Here is a 20,566-nt window from a genome sequence, read left to right on the forward strand (position 1 = left end):
TCTCTCTCTTAGGTAGAGAGAAACCTTTAATTAAATTCCTAAGAGAGTGGAAAAAGTATCATTGAAGAGTCATCGATCATCGGCTCGTTCGAACATCAAAACAATAAAGACCAAGAAGTAATAAAAGAAATGAGAAAACACAAACTGGATTATCTGAAAAAAAAAAAAAAAAAAAAAAGACAAAAGAAACAAAAAGGAACTAAACTTATTTTGTCGAGTATCGATCGATTAGTTCTTTCAATAAAACGTTTCTATTACACTGTTCTATATAAACACACACATACACACATATATCATATATATATAAGAGAAAATAGATAACCGATATTTAATTAAAGCGAATTGTCAAAAGATTCATCGGATTATTACGAAAATAAACTCGACATAGCGTCGAATCGATAATTATCCATTTCTGGGACACATTTATCATTCGAATTCAACAAATAAAACTTTAATGGGCTATAATAACTCGTATAAAGTAAGATTGTATGGTATGATTTGATAAAATCCTTTCGACGAAAATTTCATTCGAATAAATTCGAAGAATATAAAAGAATATCGAAGAATTTTGTTCTCGATTCTGTCGCATATAGATACATCGCGATTATGTATCGACGTTTAGTATCTTCTTTTTTGTTATTTCTTGAAAAAAAAAAAAAGAAAAAAAATATAAATATAAATCAAGAAAGAGAAAGACTTAGTCATTCGATGGCGTTAGACGGTCTGCTGATTCACTGCGTGGGTTGTTCACATCCACTTCGTATCTCTTCCAATAATTTTACAATAAAAAAAGAAAGGGAAACAAACGTTACGTTTAAATAATTGCGAAAAAGAAAAAGTATTAACTTTAGAGCGACGCTGTTTAAAATGATATGAAAATATTTCATTTGAAACGAAATGAAATAATCATTGTTTTATACAATGAAACGTTAACACGTTCGTTAACACGTGCGTCCTTTTCCACGCTAGTCAACCCTTTCTCTCTTTCTCTCTCTCTCTCTTTCTAGAGTTTCATTGGAGACACGCATTCACGTCAAAGAATTACTCTCCCTCTTCTCTTTTTCTCTCTTTACTTCCCTCGCGTAGCATTAAAATAGACTCGGTAAACAGAAATGCTAAATATACTTGCGCCTAAGGCTTGTCAGGCCGAGGAACTGGTGTTAACTGGTGTAGTAAAAATAAAAAAAGGAAAAAACAACGTAAAAACGAAAAATAATAGAAATGACTATTAGTTTGCAAATAGAAAAAAAAACTGAAAAAGTATCCAATTTAAAGCGAACAATCAAAATTGTTTTTTACGGAACAAAAAAAAATATTCGACACCTATCATCGAGACTCCTATTTTACTTGCAATACTTCCGGGTGCATTTAAGACAAAATCGAAGATCGTTGGGATGATTGTAAATCGAGTTGAAGTCAATTTTACGCGAGCGTTGTTATTTGAATCTATGCCAGGAAGCTTTTTTGATCTTACATTAGTCAGGTTTCTCTGGAAAGTCGCGAGTGGACGGGGAGCGAGGGGGTTAAGGGGCGGACAAGGGGGAAAATCTAGTAGCAGTCATGTAGCCAGATTGCATTGGCCAAACCGAGGTCCTTGCTATTGATCTAGGCGGCTGTAAAGGTTCTGGGTTCACCCGGGCACACCCCTCCCCTCCCTTTGCAACATCCCGTCCTAAGCCCAGCCCTCTCCTTCTACTCACTATGCAATGCTCTTTTCTCAACCCCAGGAATCCTCCTCCTCCTCCTCCTCCTCCTCCTTCTCTATATATTTCTTACCACCCATCCGTGCAACTCGCGCACGGCCCCGAAATTGTTCCTTTCCTCGTTCGCTTTTCAAAGACGCCAGGCACTGTTGGGTCGACCGAAAACGTATACTTACACATATTCGCGAAATTTTATCATAAAAAGGAAAAAAACAATATAAGCTTTTGTTTTCAAAATTGTGAGGACAAAACTTTCGAATAATCTTTTTAATCTATTTTTTTTGTTTTTGTTTTTTTCCCTAGAATGTATTATATATTAAAAAGAGAATCAACGTAAGTTCATTTCAATTCGTAATAATTACGACGCTGTGGATTGCGAATGAAAATTAAGAAAAAGAAAATTTGAAAATAATAAGATTTTCTATATGTTTTTTTAATTTTGTTAATATTATCGTTAATTACCAGAGAGACAATTAATTAATATTACAGTGTGATATTTGTTTTCGATAGAAAATCATTATATTTTCTTATTAGATATTATTTCGTTTGTTTACTTCTGATCTTTCTTCTCGCTTTTTCGTTCTTTTATTCCCTTTTTTTTCTCCTCTCTTTATCTGCCTCCTACGAAGATGATTATCGAACACGCAGACACACTAACACGAACACAGACAATTGACGTAAATCAACAAAGTTATAAATCGTTCGGAAAGGAACATAATAAATCTCCCTAAGAGATCTCCCGACGATTTCGATGGTAGGTTTACATCGCGTGCGCGCATACATACAGCTGGACGAATGACGCACGTGGAAACGTGCATTCGAGTTCTCCTCCGATCGTTTTTCAACCAAAAAAAAAAAGAAAAAAGAAAAAGATCGATATTAAATGTCACTCAACAAATTTATAATTGCGAATAGCTAACAATTCACGATCGTCGAGGAATATTTAAAATCAAATTCTACGTTTTAAATGGCGTCGCAATTTAGTTTCGAGAAAATGAAAAATAGACCCAATTATTTTTTTGTTGAATTAGATTATTGATTTTAATTAGATGTATGTATTTTTGAAGTTATACTTCTTTTGGCGCGTTTTGGAAAGTGAAGTTAGATGCGACCGAAAAATCGACACCACGAAGTTGTCGATATTTCTACGATGCGCGGACAAATTAAAGTTATTTTTGAAGTTATTAAGGTTATATCCGTTTTGGTACGCTAAAGAAGTATAACTTCTTACGTGCGTACACATAAGTACACACATCAGTTTCTTTTTTATTTCTTTATCTTCTTCGATTAAATCATTTTCCTTTATTTTTGTTTTTTTCACAAATACTTTTATCGTATTTACGTAGACAGAACGAAGTAGTAGAATACACGTAGTATTCGAAGCACCAAACGGACGTACTTATTTTTGAAGTAGGGCACGCTTTGTCACTGCATCGGAAACGTAAATATAGTCTTCCCGAGCGTTAAAGAAGGGAAAGGCATCTATCAAACACCCCTTGCTTTTATTTTATCTCACGTATGTATCGCGTCATTGACGTGTTCATCGTTTCCCTTCGTCGGTGGTACCTCGACATTCATATATAATAAAATCGATACGTCGGTAAGCTTACGACACTCGATCTAACGAGGCCCGTTCGCACGAAGAAACTTGTGACAACATCTAGACAGTTTCCAGCACCCCTACGTAAAACGATCCGTTCGTGCGTTAAATCGCACTGCCTCCAGGGGGCTGTAGAAATCCTACCAACCGGAAATCGCTGACGTAAGGATGACGCTGCGATTATAAACTTCCGGAAGAACGATTAACACTATTTGCGTAATTAGTTTAATCCCGCTGATACTTGAGAATGAGCAATTTTGCAAAGGTTCAACGCCGGTGTCCTGTTAATGTCAGATTGTGTCGGAATGTGTTAGATAATTAAACGGTTTACGTATTTCCTTGATAATATCCTTTACTTACTACTTGCATTGACGTCAATTAAATAAATAGATCGTTAGAAATATTGAATTATCCCAACGGGAATAAACGATCGTTGGAATTTATAAATCCTATTTCTTATGATGTTACAGATGAAGCTGCACGAGAAGAAGGAATCGGGTATCCACAGGATACAAGAGGTACCCCTAGAGGAGTTGGATCTTGCGAAAGAGTACAATGTGGAAAAGACTTTAGGGGAGGGTAGTTTTGCTAAGATACTTCTTGCAACCCATAGAGCAACTCAAACGAGGGTGGTTTTAAAAGCGGTCCATCAGGAACTCACCACCGAAAAAGATTTCTTTCGGGAATTCCATTATTCTTATCACCTGAGTCCACATCCGAGTATACTCTGTTCTTATGCGGTTGCTTTCAAGGCCGAAAAATGTTACTTCTTCGCTCAGGAATACGCCCCGTTCGGAGATCTATCCGGAAATGTAAAAGCTGGTGGACTCGGCGAGGATGCATGTAAGAAAATCGCAGGACAATTGGCTTCGGCACTCGACTTCCTTCATTCCAAACAATTAGCACATCGAGATATTAAACTCGAAAATGTTTTGGTATTCGCCCAAGACATGTCAAAGATAAAGCTCTGCGATTTTGGTAGCACCAAACGCGAGGGTAGTCTGGTGAATAAAATCCGTTGCACTTGGGTACCATTTCAACCACCTGAAATTTACGAAGTGATCAAGAACGAAAGGTACGCCTGTAAGAGGAGTGCCGATTGCTGGCAATTCGGCATAGTTTTGTTCGTTTGCCTGACCGGTAATCCACCCTGGCAGAGTGCTGACCTGATCCAAGACCCGGACTATTCGGGTTTTCAAAGATGGCTCAAAAGACGGACCACCAAGATACCACCGACTTTTCGACGTTTCACGCCACGTCTGTTGAGGTACTTTAGGCGAGCCTTCGAGCATAAACCTGAAAAGAGACCGCACGTTACGGAGATCAATAAATATTTAAAGGATTCATGGTGCATCAGTAAAATCAGTCACAGTGCTACGTCAACGTCGGTAGACGTGAACGAGAGTCTGGCAAGGAGAGGAGACAGTCTTTTGTATTTGGACACGATCGTTGACGACCGTCACAACGTTGACGAGAACAAAAACAAATTGAGGAAACTTCTCAACAGTTACGGTCTAGAAACTACGGTAGATCAAAAGGTTGTTACCAAGAGGATCTGGGAATGGGTAATGCAATGCGATTCAACCATCCACGATCCCAGTTTCATCGGTGGATTTGGTACGGAGAATATGTGAGAGATGGTTAAATCTTTCAGCGAACCCTGCTTGAGGAACATCAAGCAGGAACGCAAGTTCAGCTTGGCCGAGCTCGATCTGCAAGTCGAGTGTGCGAAATAATGCCCCGTGCCGAATAAGCTTAAGTTAGTAAGGCCGGTAGTGGTGGTGGTGGTGGTGGTAGTGGTGGTGATGGTGTAGTAAGCGAACGAACTTCTTCATTATCCAATCAACGTGGCGGACGTCTCGAGTGCAATTTTCTGCATCGATCGGCCCTTCCAACGTGTTCAGTAAAACGTGTGATAAACTTTATCGAACGGAACGATATAATCGATTAAACTCTCTTCGCATTATTTTGAAATCGTTCATTGTGAAAACAATGACGAGATCGTAAGTCATGTGACTGCAATAAGAATCTATGACTTTCTCAAATATGTTATTAATAACGAGAGAAACCGAAAGAGGAAGGAAGAAAAATATAAGAGAATGTTTTAAGTAGTAAGTACTACTTAAGTGCAACTTCAAATGTTCTCCCTATATTTTTCTTTCCTTAACTGTACGAAAGAGTATAGAATGTAGATAATTAAAAAAAAAAAAATAATAAAAAGAAAAAAAATGAATGTGATATAGAGGATGTAGTGATCGTGACACGTACACAGTAATAAGGATAACCAAGTGTCAGTCAGCACGCCAGCCCCAAAAAAGAGACAATAATAAATGCCAGACGAAAGTTTAAATAGTCAAATACACGTGTCTTTGTAAATCATTTAAACCCGTAGATTATAATGGAAACGCGAAAATTTGCCGCGATTTAGTACGAATTTAATCGGTCTCACCAAACTTTTCTTCTTCTCTTTTAGATTTTATTTTTCTCGCGTGTTCGTCCCCCCTTCTTTCTATTTTCCACGAGATATCGAGGTCAAGATATTAATTACTATTTTCAAATTAACGCGATAACTTGACGATGCTTCAAAGTATTGGATATAGATACTTAATTATTATTCGAATGTATCAGTAGAATTAATTCTTTTCTAATGTCAATAATAAACAAAAAAAAAAAAAAAAAAAAACAATTCTAATTCTAGCAAAAAATATTTCAAGAAATAATAATTAATCACTCCAATATTGAACCTTTTCCTTACGACACGTTTTTACGCGAATATCGTTTCATACTTCGTATGAACGATCCGTATATGGGTCAACAGTAACGAAAGGGTTAATCAACAAATTGAGCACGAAAAATCTTGACTAGGCAATCTTAATCTACCGAGTAAGTACTTTTAAAACATTCGAGAAAAAAAAGCTTGTATTATTAGATTAAATTACCAAACAAAAAGCAAAACGGATGCTGCGAGATCATCGACATAGGAAGTTTGATTGTTGTATAATCAATAGAAATGAAGATGCATTATGTATATACGATATAATATATTATATTATATATATACACACACATATTATACATACATATATTCTTGTAGAAATTTATAATAGGATGTAGAAAATTAAGAAAAAAGTAATGATGAGAAATTAGATACGTCGTTCTTTAAACGACTAATGTAAATAGAAGAAGAAAAAAACAGGTTTAAATCTAGAGAGTAATTCTGCCTAAAGAAAAATAACAAATAATTCCGAATTCCGAACGTGTGTGCACCGACAAAAAAAGAGGAAAAAGAAGAAAAAAAAGAAAAAAAGAAAAAGAGAGAGAAAAAAAGTACGAAGAATAAGAAAAAACGTGAACAAATAAAATATAAATCAGGATTTAATTCTCGGACGAGAAAAATTCGCGAGAAAAATGATGAATTGGCATTTATTTAGGTGCCAACTATTAGTAGTACTTATCGCGTTCCAAGATTAAAATAAATATTATCTTTTATACGCTATTTCATTACATAGCTATACATGCTAATCTATAATAATTGAATTCTATATTTTATCGTAACGAAAATTTGTCTGTTGTGTCTCAAGCATGCATAACTAAGAATTTATTATCCCTTCAAATAAATCTACTCTTTAAATAAGATCGAAATAATCGATCATATTTAACGCGCGTCATGCAAAAAACAATTTCACAATCTTCATTGACCGTTGCAAAAGCATTTCTACATACTTTCAAAAAAAAAAAAAAAAAAAAAAAAAAAAAAAAAAAAAAAAAAAAAAAAAAAAAAAAAAGNTAAATCTACTCTTTAAATAAGATCGAAATAATCGATCATATTTAACGCGCGTCATGCAAAAAACAATTTCACAATCTTCATTGACCGTTGCAAAACGAGAGATAAAGAGAAATAAAAAAAAAAAAAAAAAAAAAAAAAGAAAGAAAAGAATAAAGAAAAAAAAAAGAAAATGGAAAATTTACAAAAACAAGCTTCGCGTCAATTCGTTCCTCGTTGTACTTCGTGGGTCCAAAAGTGAATCGGGAATAAGACGTATTTGTGATAATAAAAAGTACGTGGGAACGATTTTGCATGAGGCTAAGGATAAAATAACGTTCGGTTTTCGGAGCACTATGAAAAAAAAAAAGAAGAAGAAGAAACAAACAAAAAAATACAATACTTCCTTATTGCTATCGATGAGCTATAGACTGGATATTAGAAAAGCTGTAAGAAAAAAATAAAAAAGCCTCACGATGATACCATCCATCGTTTCAATTTTCGATGCTCGAACAGTGTGCGTATTTATGCGCGTGAGTGCGTATGTGTATGTTTGTGTATATATATGTGTATGTGTGTGTGTGTTATTGACAAATGGTTACGAGTAAATATCGATGATGAACCTCCGTAATAATTAATCGGTTCGATATCGTAATCATTATTAATTGTCATAATTCACGATGATGTATGTTTTGTTGTTTTGTTTATATTCACGGATTATTATTATTATTATTATTATTATGACTGAAACAACAATTGAAATTATGCAACTTGCGATCACACAAATGTAAAAAAAAAAAAAGTAAGAGACGTAATTAATAAACTTATTTAACGTTTCGTTAGATCATTTCAATGATATTAATGACACGTTTATATAAATATCACCGGACGTTTGATTACAAGCACTATATCTTTATTGGCAAGACGAGTTAATATATTTTTTTTGAATTTAATGCGAAATTTGCCAATCTTTTAGCGCCAAGCTTACAAGAATCAAGACGTTTCTAAAGCCAGCCTAATTTCGAGAGGTTCCTACGTCATCGATTTTACGCACTGCGTACCACGCATGCGAAACGTTGCAAGAGCACGATTATTGTAAAAAAAAAAAAAAAAATAAAGAGAAAAAAAATAAATGTACGTGAGAACGAATTTACGCGTGCCAAACGGTCGCTCGTGGATCTCCGAATGAAAGATTTCCGCGAGTTTAGTTTGTACGCTTTTTGAACGACGAAACGATTTATGTACATGTATTACAAATAATGAAAATGATGAATATGAAAAATAAGAAAAATAAGATGAAGAATAAGATGATGATGATGATGATGATGATTAAGAAGAAAAAGAAGAAGAAAGTCGAAAGTTAGCGTACACGCGTTTCTACATTTGTACGTTCATCCTTCAGAGATGTTTCAGTAGGCATAACTCTTTGTAGATCGTTTCTTTTGTTAGGAAAAAAAAAAAACAATAAATAAAAAATAAAAAACAAGATATAAGATAGATATTTTAAAGAAGACGAAGAAAGATTTAATTAAAGTTCGGACGAAAAGTGCGTGGCCTCTGTTTAACGTCAAGCAATGTTTTTTTGTATATATCGAAATAAACGTTGAAATTGTATAAAACAGTTATACCAATTGCATTCGTTACATTAATATCATCGATACACCCATTCTTTCCTCCAATCTTTTCCCAACGATAAATTCAAAGTTATTCACAACTAACTTCCTACCTTCTTTAATATAACATTCGATGTATAAATAAGAGACGCGATGTGTGACCCAGAAATACAAGTCGAGTAAAATATTGAATCGTACTTTCAAACCACTCGGAATAAAATATCCGACGACCTTGTACTATTTGGAACGGCATCCAACTATTTTTACGTGAATCATGTTTCAAGATAAAACGACAATTTACCTTTAGTTTTCTAACACTTTTGCGAGTGATAAGTAGGAATCATCGAACTTGAATTTTTCAATGAACGTTTTCGCTTACTTTGATCCGATCGGCGGGGKACTCAATTCGAAACTATAAAACTGAAATTAAAAGTAAATGTAAACGATTAGAATCATTAATATCTATTGCATACGTTGATTATCAATCAATAATAGAATCTATCCTAATTCGATTAAAAGTTGTTATAAACAATGAAATTAATTGGAACACGCAACGTGATGTTTCCACCGGTTTAGCAGCCCTTTCCAGCCCTCCACGATTCCGTCCTGGTACTCGAACAGCAGAATGCAGTGGTCGTTCTTGGGGTGGAGGGTGTGTTGTCATGACGACGAAGCCCGGATGCCCGGGATAAGGGAAATCTACGGAAGACCGTGCGCATTCCCACACAACTCACCCACGCATGGTGCATCCCGCAATATTGAGGCAAACTGAGAGAGGAAGGTAGAGAGAAAGGGAGATATTTGTGGTGTCGATAATCATAACGTATGATTGTCAAGTATCCAATAATGCAAAATAAAACACAATAAAATGAAGTAATCCACCTTATCGAACGATCCTGATTATTATTCGTTACGTGATATTTTCCAGAAACTCTTACGCATTATAAATGCCAAAGTAACTAAATATACGTATTATACAATATTCAATTTCATTCGCGTTGTTGTGTTAATGATTATCGATTCTCTTCTCATTCGAATGAATAAATTACACACTTATAGAAAATAAACGAAGAACCACGAGGAAGGATTACTTCAACTCTCGACCTTCCCTTATAACGGAAATATACCGTTTTTCCTTTATCGAGCTTAAATAAAGCACGTACAAAGTTCAATTAGCGTCAACTAATTGCACGAAGCATCTTGATTTCAACCTTGAAGTTTCTTGCTAACGGAGAGACTCGAGTGGCCCGCTAGCAAATATCTACCCTTTGACCTTTCTACTTTTCCAACGTGCCAACGTTTGGAACGGTCCGCTAACGTTGTTTGGAAGAAAAAAAAAAAGAACATAAAAAAAAAAAGAAACAAAAATACTACATTACCACTATCTAAATGGATTAATTAAATCTTCTCCCCTGACGGTAGAGTATATAGCGTTGACTATTTTAAATATCATCTCGAATAAAATGTTTCGGTTACTGGATTTAACGCTGACGCGATAAAAATATCGGGGGATTTGTAATTTTTATATGAAAATGAACAAAATCTCGAATTTTTCGTTTACGACGTGGGATTAAAATTTGATGATATCCTCGCGTTTGAAAATTGAAATTAATAATATTTAAATTTGGTTTCATTTTATTCTAGAAACGGAACAAACTTTATTCAAATTTTCCCTTTCGTTTTACCCATACTTTTTATCGCGAAATAGTGAGATCCAACGACACTCGTGGTTACGAAAAATAAACTATAACGATAGGTCGTTTTGTGGAAACATTAAAAACTCGAGAAAGTACACGGTAGGATAATAAAAGATTTTTCTATCATCATTCGTGATATTCCTCTTTTCTCATCCGCATACTTTATTCGAGCACGATGAACTCAGAACGAAACATATGTTCACGATTACTCGCAAGTTATCTCACGTGAGAATCTTACGATTTGTTGCCATCGTGGATTATTTCTTGGCAACGATCATGGTTCCGAACGAAATACTACACGTTTAAGTGCGCACAAATTTAAGGGGGGAAAAAAAAAAAAACTTTTCCAAGAAGAAAGTTAGCCGTGTGTTTGTCGCGACATACGTGGGGTTTGCAATGAACTTAATTTAATAATCATTCGCGCGTCGAGAAAAACAGAAATAATTTTCAACGTTAAATACGTACCAGGAACGCGCGATTGTTCATTTTAATTCTGCATTAAACGATTTTACATTGCTTTTCTCTTTCGTGTATTTTTTTTTTTTTTTCTTTTTCTAACACGAAAATTATAATTAGAATAATTTATTTATATCCTTACCTTAATACTTAACACGTTGCTTTGCCTAAGAAATAAGATCAAAACAAAAAATAAATCTTGTCTTATTAATAGAACTTCAAATATTATGCTTTCTATTTCAAGATATGAATCTTCTTCAGTCATAGGGTTGTTAAAAAAAAAAAAAAAATATTAACCCACTATACGACGCTAATTGAAATACTTGCCAAAAAAAAAAAAAGAAAGATATAATTAATCAGTTAGTTAAAGCGACTTTTGGAACACATTATATATATCCAATTGTATACACACATATATATATATATATCTAAGGAAACTTTTAGATATGCACCTGTCGCAAGAACGATCGTTGATCGGTCTATTTCCTAATCATATTCGTTTCTGAACTCTATCCAGGGATTCCAAACGTCATTAAGGGGAACGTATCAATCGAGTGTTCGACTTTAAGCTAACGCTAGAGCTCCCACTCGACGTCTAACGACGCTTATGATACGGTGCCAAGTAAATTCGAGTGGCGACACATCGTCCAGAGAAGCTCGTCTCGTCTCGTTGGTGGTGTCATCGACTGCCGCCGCCTTGCCACAACTGAGGCTGAGGACGTAACACCTGACGAGGGTATGCATTCGACATATGCCAACATCCGGACCTCCTTCCCTTCATCTTATTCTCCTCCTCCTACTCCTCCTATTCTTTCATATTCATATTCATCTTCATCTTCATATTCATATTCATCTTAATCTTCATTTTCTTTCATCTTGTTCATGTTGATCGGTGGGGTAAACTTGCGTCGGTACTTAAAGTTAGGATGCACCCGCGTTCCATTATCTTGCGATTCGCTTATTTCGGTCCACCGTCTTGCTATTTCCGATCACGATCAACGTATTCTTAGGCTTATGTTTTGACAAGCTCTCACGTTCGGCGAACCAACTCAATACAGACGATTTTCTTCGTCTTAACCGAACATTCGATCGACCAACCGACGTATCCAAACGACCAACTCTCGCTTTCCCTCTTTTTCTCTCTCTCTCTCTTTCCTTATTTCTCTCAATATAGTTGTATACTTGTAGATATAACACATGGCACACACGAATGATCTTGTCTGCATAGTGTTTACGCATCTCCATTGGATGAGCTACGGCCTACCCTGTATGACGCAAATGTCTTTATCGTCTTTATAGTAGAATCTGCGAATCCTTTTCTTCTTCGTTCTTCTTAATTTTCTTCTTCTTCTACTGATTAAAAGAATATTCTATTTCGAGAATTCTTCGAGGGATCTATTTATAAAAATAAACAATTATATTTATTCGTATCCAATACGATTTTTATAGACATTTCTCTCTGATCAGTGTTTATAATAAAACTTCCTCAACGCGTGTATCAATTTATAATCTTGAAGGTATCTTACTTAAAATACTAATCCATTATTATATATTTATATCAAAGAAAATATATATTAAGGGTATCAGAAGACTTTTCATTTTTATCATATGACTTCTATAATCAAAATAATAAAGAAAGTAATTATATTTAATAAACGATACAATCGTCCTAATCATTTCATCCCTATAACTGACACCGTTTCTTTTATAATATACTACTCTGACGTATAAAAACGTCCTATCAAAACAATCTAATTATCCAATCGAGAAATAAATTAATGGTCATAAAAATGATCAAATAAATAATTGAAGGGATCGAATCAATGAAGGAACCAAGGATAGATATGGTTGATGGAAAGTCCAAAGTAAATTCAATGGAACAACAGCATCAACAACAACAGCAACAACAACAACCAATACGTCCGGTATTCTTTTGGCGTTGGTACCAAATAGACGAGCTCGTCGCGTTTATCGTCGACGAGGATGAGAAATCGCATCGATCCTCAGGTCCAACGCCCCGGTGACTATTTTCATACTCGCTAACCCATTTATACATCGTCATACGGACAATGTTCCACTTCTATCAGTCCGTGCCCTGGCGTGGCATCGGTCACAAGCAATATTTAACCACTCGACGTTACCTTGCTAACGTTAAATACTTTACCTGGATGCTAGCTCACAATTCACGCTTGGCCTGTGTAAGATTTAAAAAGAGATAGAAGAGAAAGAGGCACGAATTCGCAAGACATAAAAACCCATGTCGTAAAGTATGAGCCGAAGCAAATCACAAATGTATCTATAACTCGCCGCGATTTGCGCGTTGTTCAAGGAAACACCGAGCAAAGATAGAACGCTAGATATGCAGTGCTAGAGAAAATAATCAACATTTTGCCCCCCCCCCTGGTTGCCTGTTCTCCTACCTATTTGCTTCCAAAGATTTCCCTTACCCTCCCCCTTCTATAGTGTAATATCAATAAATTTACCTCGACAGACGAGAAACACTGGCGCGAAACAGAGAAAATTCATAATACATTGCGAAGGATCAAATGAAAAGGTAAACCTAAGGAAAGCCTGTCCTGTTCTAGGATATAATATCTTCGGAGATAAAGACCATCTTGAAGAGAGTAAGCAAAAGAGCATTGGGAAGAACGGGGAATGGAGGGGTGTTTAACCCCAACTGACCCCACCCTGATTGGGATAGCAAACGAACGTGGCATGCAAGAGAAGACGACGTGCGCGTTCTCGCGACGTGCAAGACTCGCGGTGTATTTCGGTTCGGTGGCTGTGGTCTCGTTTTACGACGTTGGCCGATTCCCTCTGACGTCAAAGAGCCGCCTCTTTCAGGACGCGCTCGTGCCAGGTTCGGGAAAGTGGTGGGACGTTAGGGAGGAGCTGCTAGAGGTAGAACGATGCTCGGCCAGGACTCGAGAAAACTTAAAGGCCGTTCAACCACGGCCCAGGGTTCAAACACCCTTCTATTTCTCTCTTTGTCTCTCTTTCTATTTCTCTCTTTCTCTATCTTTCCCTATTTCTCTTTCTACCTCCTGCATGCAACATGGAGAAACGTGATCGTAACGACGAACACGACGTCAGTCGAAATGGTGGTGGTGGTGGTGGTGGTGGTGGTGCAGACTACGATGACGACGATGGCGACAAAGACGATAATCCAACGGCGTAAACACAAGCTTTCTCTCTCTTCCTCCCTATTTCTTCAAAGCATTGAACAAGATAGAAGACATTCTTGTTTCCTTCTTTCTTTCTTTCTCTCTCTCTCTCTCTCTCTCTCTCTCTTTTTCTTTTTCATCCTCGCTTTTACCCGAACAACTTTCAGCAAAGCAAAAGATAAAGTTCGATGACCAAACTGGTTATCTCTCTACGACTGTATGATTCTAAAAATGTACAGGTCCACTCAGTAAACGAACAAAAATCGAAGGCAGGTGGACCGGTACGTATTCTTATTTTTGGATCCGGGAAAGCTTCGTTGTCTGTGCTAGCTCGTTACGAGAATGCACTCGTAACGGATAAAATCGTACTTGTTTTAAGAAAACTCAATTTCAAATCATTAATGAAGTTCGAATACCGAAGGCTCGATTTTATCTTTATCCCCTGTTAAAAGTAAATTTTGTTTAAATTTGAAAATACGATGTGGTATCGGATTATTCTTCGGACCATGAATATGGTCAATGACCTCCTGAAAATGAAATGATTAAGTTGCTTATAATCTTTCCGATAACTTATGAGTACAGTAATCATTCGAAAATCTAAAAACGTCGGATCCGTTTCAACACCTTTCGATAACTTCGACATAAAATGTAAATAACGCACGCGGTGCTTGCAGGAAAGAGGAAACATAAACCGGAACGTATACGGACGGGGGTAACGTTTATTGCACAATTCGAAGTTGAAGACATCGCAGTGCTCTTTCTCTCTCTCTCTCTCTCTCTCTCCCTCTTTCTGGATCTGGTTATATATCATCGTGTTTGGAAATTTAATGGCCAAATGTATTTCTTCGAATTTCCTTGCAATATTTTTCGAAAATCTTTTAACTTTCTACGAAAATTTGTTATTTACGAGTTCTAACTTTTCCAAAGTAAATGTCCTGTGTGACAAACAATAAACAATTAATTTGGAATATTTCAAATATGATTGATATTACCATGAATTCAAAAACTTGTAAAATTCTCAGCTATCTTCCTTCCGTGTAGTATAGAAAACCATAAGGATGACTGTGACTCGATACAACGACTATCGAATTTGATATTATAAAGTTGTCTGACGAAAGTGGGCCATGTGAGTACTAAAGCATGTCACCTGTCGTTGGTTTAAAATCAGTCTGGAAGAAGATGAGGGTGGTAACGCACGAATAGGATTATCCGCTGCCAAAATCTTCGAGTCATTCGTGACCGATGGAAATGCCAGGAAGATTGATAATCGTTCTTCGGAAATCGTTGACGTGCGTAGGTGGATGAAAGGTGGATTATTTAATAGAGGAGGACTTCCCTGTCACCAAGCAATCTAGTTTCTTGATCCTTAAATCGTTTATCTGTAAATACACGTTTGAGTAAATGACGTAAGGAAAACGATCAACGTTTGTTTGTCGACCCTCTATAACCCCCATATAACTTTCCAAGTTATATACTTTAGTATATATATATATTACTGAGAAATATTAAGGTATTTATTATTTTCTAAAAATTAACTTCGTTATTTTAATCTTTTCACTATGGAATCTACATTATTTAAAAAAAAAACAAATCTACGTAAAAAATAAATGTCGTTAAATAACGTACTACGTAAAATAAATGTCTAAAAATCTTTTTACTCAAAATCCGAAAAAATAATTAAATTATAGAGAGTTAACATCATCCCCTATCTTGTAAATACTTTGAACTATTGTCTTTGTTTAAATGAAATCTAATAATATCACTACAATGGTAAGAGATTTTCTAACGAAAATCTTTTCTCGAAATAATATAGACATCTTACAATAATTAATGTTGATATTTCGAAAATCTAAATAACGAGCGCCAAGATTCGATAGAAAGTTTCGTTACGCATGTAGTATTCTTCGAAAGTTCCTTAGCAAATTTTCCCCTGTTGGAAAAAGAGTATGGAACGGATTTGTCTTGGCGTACGTATAAATCTCTGTCTCCTTTCTCTTTCTCTTTCTTTCTTTTTGTAACTCCCAGGTGACGCACTTGAAACTCCATGACTTCCGAAATTAGCGACGACGTAAAGACATGAAATTGCATTTTCGCACGTTCCTGTATTTACATGCACACGTGTGCTAGCTTGTGCATGTCCGTATGCATGCGTATGTGTGTATCAAACGTGCCGAAAGAAAAATAATCCGATCCTTTTTTTTTCCTTTCTTTAATACGAAACGAATTAATAAGAGTTTTCCACCCTTTCCTTGAGTTGCAGTTGAACACTTGAGAAAAAGAAAGAGTGAAAACAACCCTCACACGTACGTCCAACCCTCACCATCTTCCCCCTCGCTCTTGATCTTTGTGCTGTCTAGTAAGAAGAAAGTAAGGGGGTGGGGGGAGATATATGTATAAAGGGAGGGTGGGAGTGGGTTTGATTGGGGTGGGAGGCTTTCTGCCGCTTCTGATGCCGGGGCGAAATCTATTTTGGGAATCGAGTTAATATTTGACGACGACAGGGTTGCCGCTGGCAGATCTAAAAATACACAATCAATACGCGCGAACCACGACGGAATTAAGATCGCAGGTGTAGCGCGCTCGTGAATCTATGTAAGTAAGCATATATATGTATATTTATGTACACACGTTCGAAAGATTCAACCCCCGAAGACAAACTTCAATGTAACGTTACTCTATTACTCCCTAAGATCTGCAAACAAAAAATACCTTCGGAAAAACTGACACTTATTTGTAACCGATACCATGTTTTTCTTTCACATCAAACCTTATATCTATTAAATATTACAAAATTATCGATAAAAATATATATATGAACGACGTTTAACGCAAGATTATTGAATTATCGATATGATATTCGTTCGATTGCTTCGGAAAGTTTGTACCGATTTATAAATTTATACTCCATTAATATTTTTCATATATATTTATATATCTACATTTGTTTCTGACAACCCCCAATGCTTATACCATTAGTAGATTACCTGAAGAATTTTGTGTGGTGCCGATTTTAAGAAATATGTATTATATAGTAAATTTAATAATCGACACGAACTTCCTGATCAACCAAATAATTCGTTGAAATATTATTGACATTATAATGATTGAATTAAATTTACAATAAGAACAATAAAATATATAAAATAAAATATATAAATAATCAAGAACACATTGACTGTTATTTTTAAACGAAGTTGAACTAAGTAAGACAGTAGACGCTGTTGTTGCTTCGCTATTATATTTGAACCATCAACTAAAGTTGATTTCTCACGTACGTGAATACAGTACATACTAAATAAAGTACCGTAAAAAGAAAGAAAAGTGTCGACTTGTGCTTATTCGTGTCTTCCTCTTACCAATGAAAAGACCTCGGACAAAAAAAAAAAAAAAGGTATAATAGAACGTTAAAGCAATGTCAAGTACGTCTATTCCAGGCCTTGTGAGATTGCCACCCCACCACGATTACATATACATATATACATAAATACATGCACATATATACGTATATATATATATATATATATATTTCGAGAACGCACGTGGTTTTAGCAGATCTTTCTCGATCTCTAAACTTCCTTTAAATCCCACACTATCCAATCGAATATTACGGTACGGTAATTCCAGAAACGTTACAAATACACCATCAACCATCATTTTCAGTGAGAAAATTTATTTACATTAGAAGAGATTTACGTGACAATTCCAAGCTTTTTGTTGATAGTGTATGTATAATATTTAGTATCACGAGTCTGTAACTCGTAAAATATTGCAAGTTTTGAAATACACTTTTCTTTGAATGTTTAAAAACTTCTCAATGGTTCAAAATCCTCCCTCGTTTCTCCTTACTTTTCTTCCTTTTACATATTTTTTTCAATTTTCTTTTATGTTTTGAAAACTGCAGAATAGACACAATTCCTTTTCGCAGTTCTATCATCGACGACTGCCCACACGTTATAAAACTACTACTACTACTACTACTGCTATTACTACTACTATTACTACTATTGCATTAGAAACGTACTTTTCATAAAAAAATTTCCCGTCATCTGACAACTTTATGATCCCCTTTTATGAATTCACAGTTGAACGCGGCGTTAAACTTCATCTAATATTAGATTTTAATGAAAATGCAAACCACTTAGCTCGACTCGTTTCACTTAATTCGCATACTGCTTTCAAATAAGTATAACGAGACGCAATAAAAAGCCGAGAACTTGAGAAATATTAAGTATGAATAAGTACATAAGAATTACCCGCAAATGAATCATATGAAAAGAAATGGTTATTCGGTAATGCGTATACGATTATGGAATAAATCCTGTTGTGATGTCATTAAATTCCTTGATGAATATTATCTATAAAACGTTGACTGATCCTGCGCAAGACGTATAGTCCAGCTATGACGTCACGTTTAAAGTTAATCGAAGTCAAGTAATTAAACATCTACCGAGATTATCTTGAGATATTATTCGTTTTTTGCTCATAATCGGAAGCAATACTATTAGAACTTTTAGATATTCATTTGATTTAATCTTTGGCTCTTATGCTCTTTAATATTAATTGTGATCATCTACAACTAGCTTAAGTAAAAATAATTCAATTAACATGGCGACTAAAGTCTTACGTATTACAAATACGAGAAAAGAAAGTATAATGCAAATAATAATGTAAGGTGGATAGCATATGACGTCACGATCGTCATAGTAACTCCCCTAAAGATTACTTTGGTTTACAATTAATACTGTAACGAGCATAAAAACCCAAGATGTTTGTACAGCACATATAAACGAATAAAGATTAATTCAAATATTATATTAAATGTAACAACGTGAAATAAAACGTTAGTAAAAATATATGTATTTCGACTTTGTATTTACAAAAAAAAAATGCTAATACTATTTATTACAAAATCAACAAAATCCGTATTTTTCTTTGATAAAGCAAACAAAATTTAATCCTAATACTATTAATATTATTGTCATTATTATGTTTTCTGCCACTTTTAATCGTCACTCTTTTATACTTTTCAATTGTTCTACAAATTTGGTAGATTCGTCACTGTTACTATCAGATCATTATCATATATCTTCCACAAATTTGTAAATTCATTGACAAATCGTTCAACCAATACGGGATGATTGGTTACTATAATATTCTCTGAATTTCCAAATAATGCCTGCATAGTCCAATTAGCGCTTCCAGTTATAAGAATTTTATTATCGATAATGACAAATTTATGATGCATAAGACTATCAGAAGTTCTAGTTCTAACCTTAATACCTGTAAATGTAAATGTTTTAAGGAGTTCTTAGTTTATTCAGTTGTCGTATGAAATATATAAAAAGCATAAGATATGGAAGCTTTCCCTTGCACAATACTTGTCAATTACTTGATTGATATTTGTAAGACGCTCCCATTACTATGCGTTTTACTTACATGCTCTACGGAATGGTAAAATTTGACTATGATCTACTGTGTTCATACCAGCATCAACTATAACTTTAACCACAACTCCACGTTTATGTGCGTTTAAAATAGCATTGCCCAATATTTGACAAGTAAATAAATACATGCAGACATGTATAGTGTCTTTAGCACAATGCAAATAATTTGTTAGCTTACTGAAAAATTATTAGAAATAAACTTGGAAATTACTTTGCCAAGGACAATATGAAAATATAATATACATTAAAACTTGTTGTTCAGTATAAGCATATACTTAAAACTAGGAAACTATTAAAAAATTGTATATTAAGAAACTTAATCATTCTTTGTTCTTACTTTAAATTAGCCACAGAACAGTCCAATTTTTCACAGCATTCATTAGCACCTAGATGCATTCGACATGAAACTGAGTCTTCAGTGAAAAATAATATTTCCATTATATATTCATTATTGAGAGAAGGATTCAACTCAAGAAATTTTTCTTTTAAATTAATAGATTTATCTAATTTAGAATATTTTTTATATCTTTCCCAAATAAATTTTGAAGTAAAAATAACATTTGCTAAGATAGAAAATATCACCACATTGGCGATAGATAAAGATCGTTTAACTAATGTCATATTAAAATATATTTCATATTTATCTCTACTCAATTTTGACACAGCATTACTAGTTGTGTTCATAATCACTGATTTAATTGTGGATATAAAAAGCATTTTATATCCTTACTATTATAAATAATACTGATCCTATATTTTACTTTTTATTTCTGACACTTTTTATGTAATTAATAGAATAGATACACTTATATAAATTGCACTAAACTTGCATAATCTTGATTTTTTTCAACAATCTATATTTTTTAAACTTTTTCCAGCTAAAATTCAAATAATAATATCTATCCTCTAAAATATAATCCCTTATTATGCTCACAATACTTATACTTAATTAATATCACTGAAAAGAATTATTCTAATATCTTTGAATATTTTTTTTCATAAAAGTCATAATAATCTAATCCATTTTATAAAAAAAAAGTCAGGTTATACACATATATCTTTTCCACAATCGTGATCGGTATTACAATGGTAAAACAGGTTACAGTTAAAAAATATCAGCCTATGT

At 34.6% G+C, this 20,566-nt stretch overlaps 2 protein-coding genes across 2 annotated transcripts in view; one reads left to right on the forward strand and one right to left on the reverse strand.

The window, feature by feature from the left end:
• LOC106783912 (serine/threonine-protein kinase SBK1) overlaps nucleotides 1-7,088 on the forward strand; it is an 8,334-nt gene extending 1,246 nt beyond the window's left edge. The window contains exon 2 of the mRNA XM_014742918.1: nucleotides 3,774-7,088. Coding sequence (XP_014598404.1) covers nucleotides 3,774-4,937 — 1,164 coding nt within the window. The 3' untranslated portion in view covers nucleotides 4,938-7,088. The remainder of the gene's footprint in view (nucleotides 1-3,773) is intronic.
• Nucleotides 7,089-18,913: 11,825 nt separating this feature from the next.
• On the reverse strand, nucleotides 18,914-20,437 carry LOC106783855 (mitochondrial cardiolipin hydrolase). Its single transcript, XM_014742771.1, has 3 exons — nucleotides 19,778-20,437; nucleotides 19,433-19,617; nucleotides 18,914-19,276 (listed from the first exon to the last, which is right to left on the reverse strand). The coding sequence occupies exons 1-3, from the start codon at nucleotides 20,155-20,157 to the stop codon at nucleotides 19,032-19,034; spliced, it is 810 nt and encodes a 269-aa protein (XP_014598257.1). The 5' UTR covers nucleotides 20,158-20,437; the 3' UTR covers nucleotides 18,914-19,031.
• Between the last annotated feature and the right edge of the window lie 129 nt (nucleotides 20,438-20,566).

The sequence above is a fragment of the Polistes canadensis genome, unplaced genomic scaffold (genome assembly GCF_001313835.1).
Source record: "Polistes canadensis isolate GaletaPanama2010 unplaced genomic scaffold, ASM131383v1 scaffold_27, whole genome shotgun sequence".
Lineage (NCBI taxonomy): Eukaryota > Metazoa > Arthropoda > Insecta > Hymenoptera > Vespidae > Polistes > Polistes canadensis.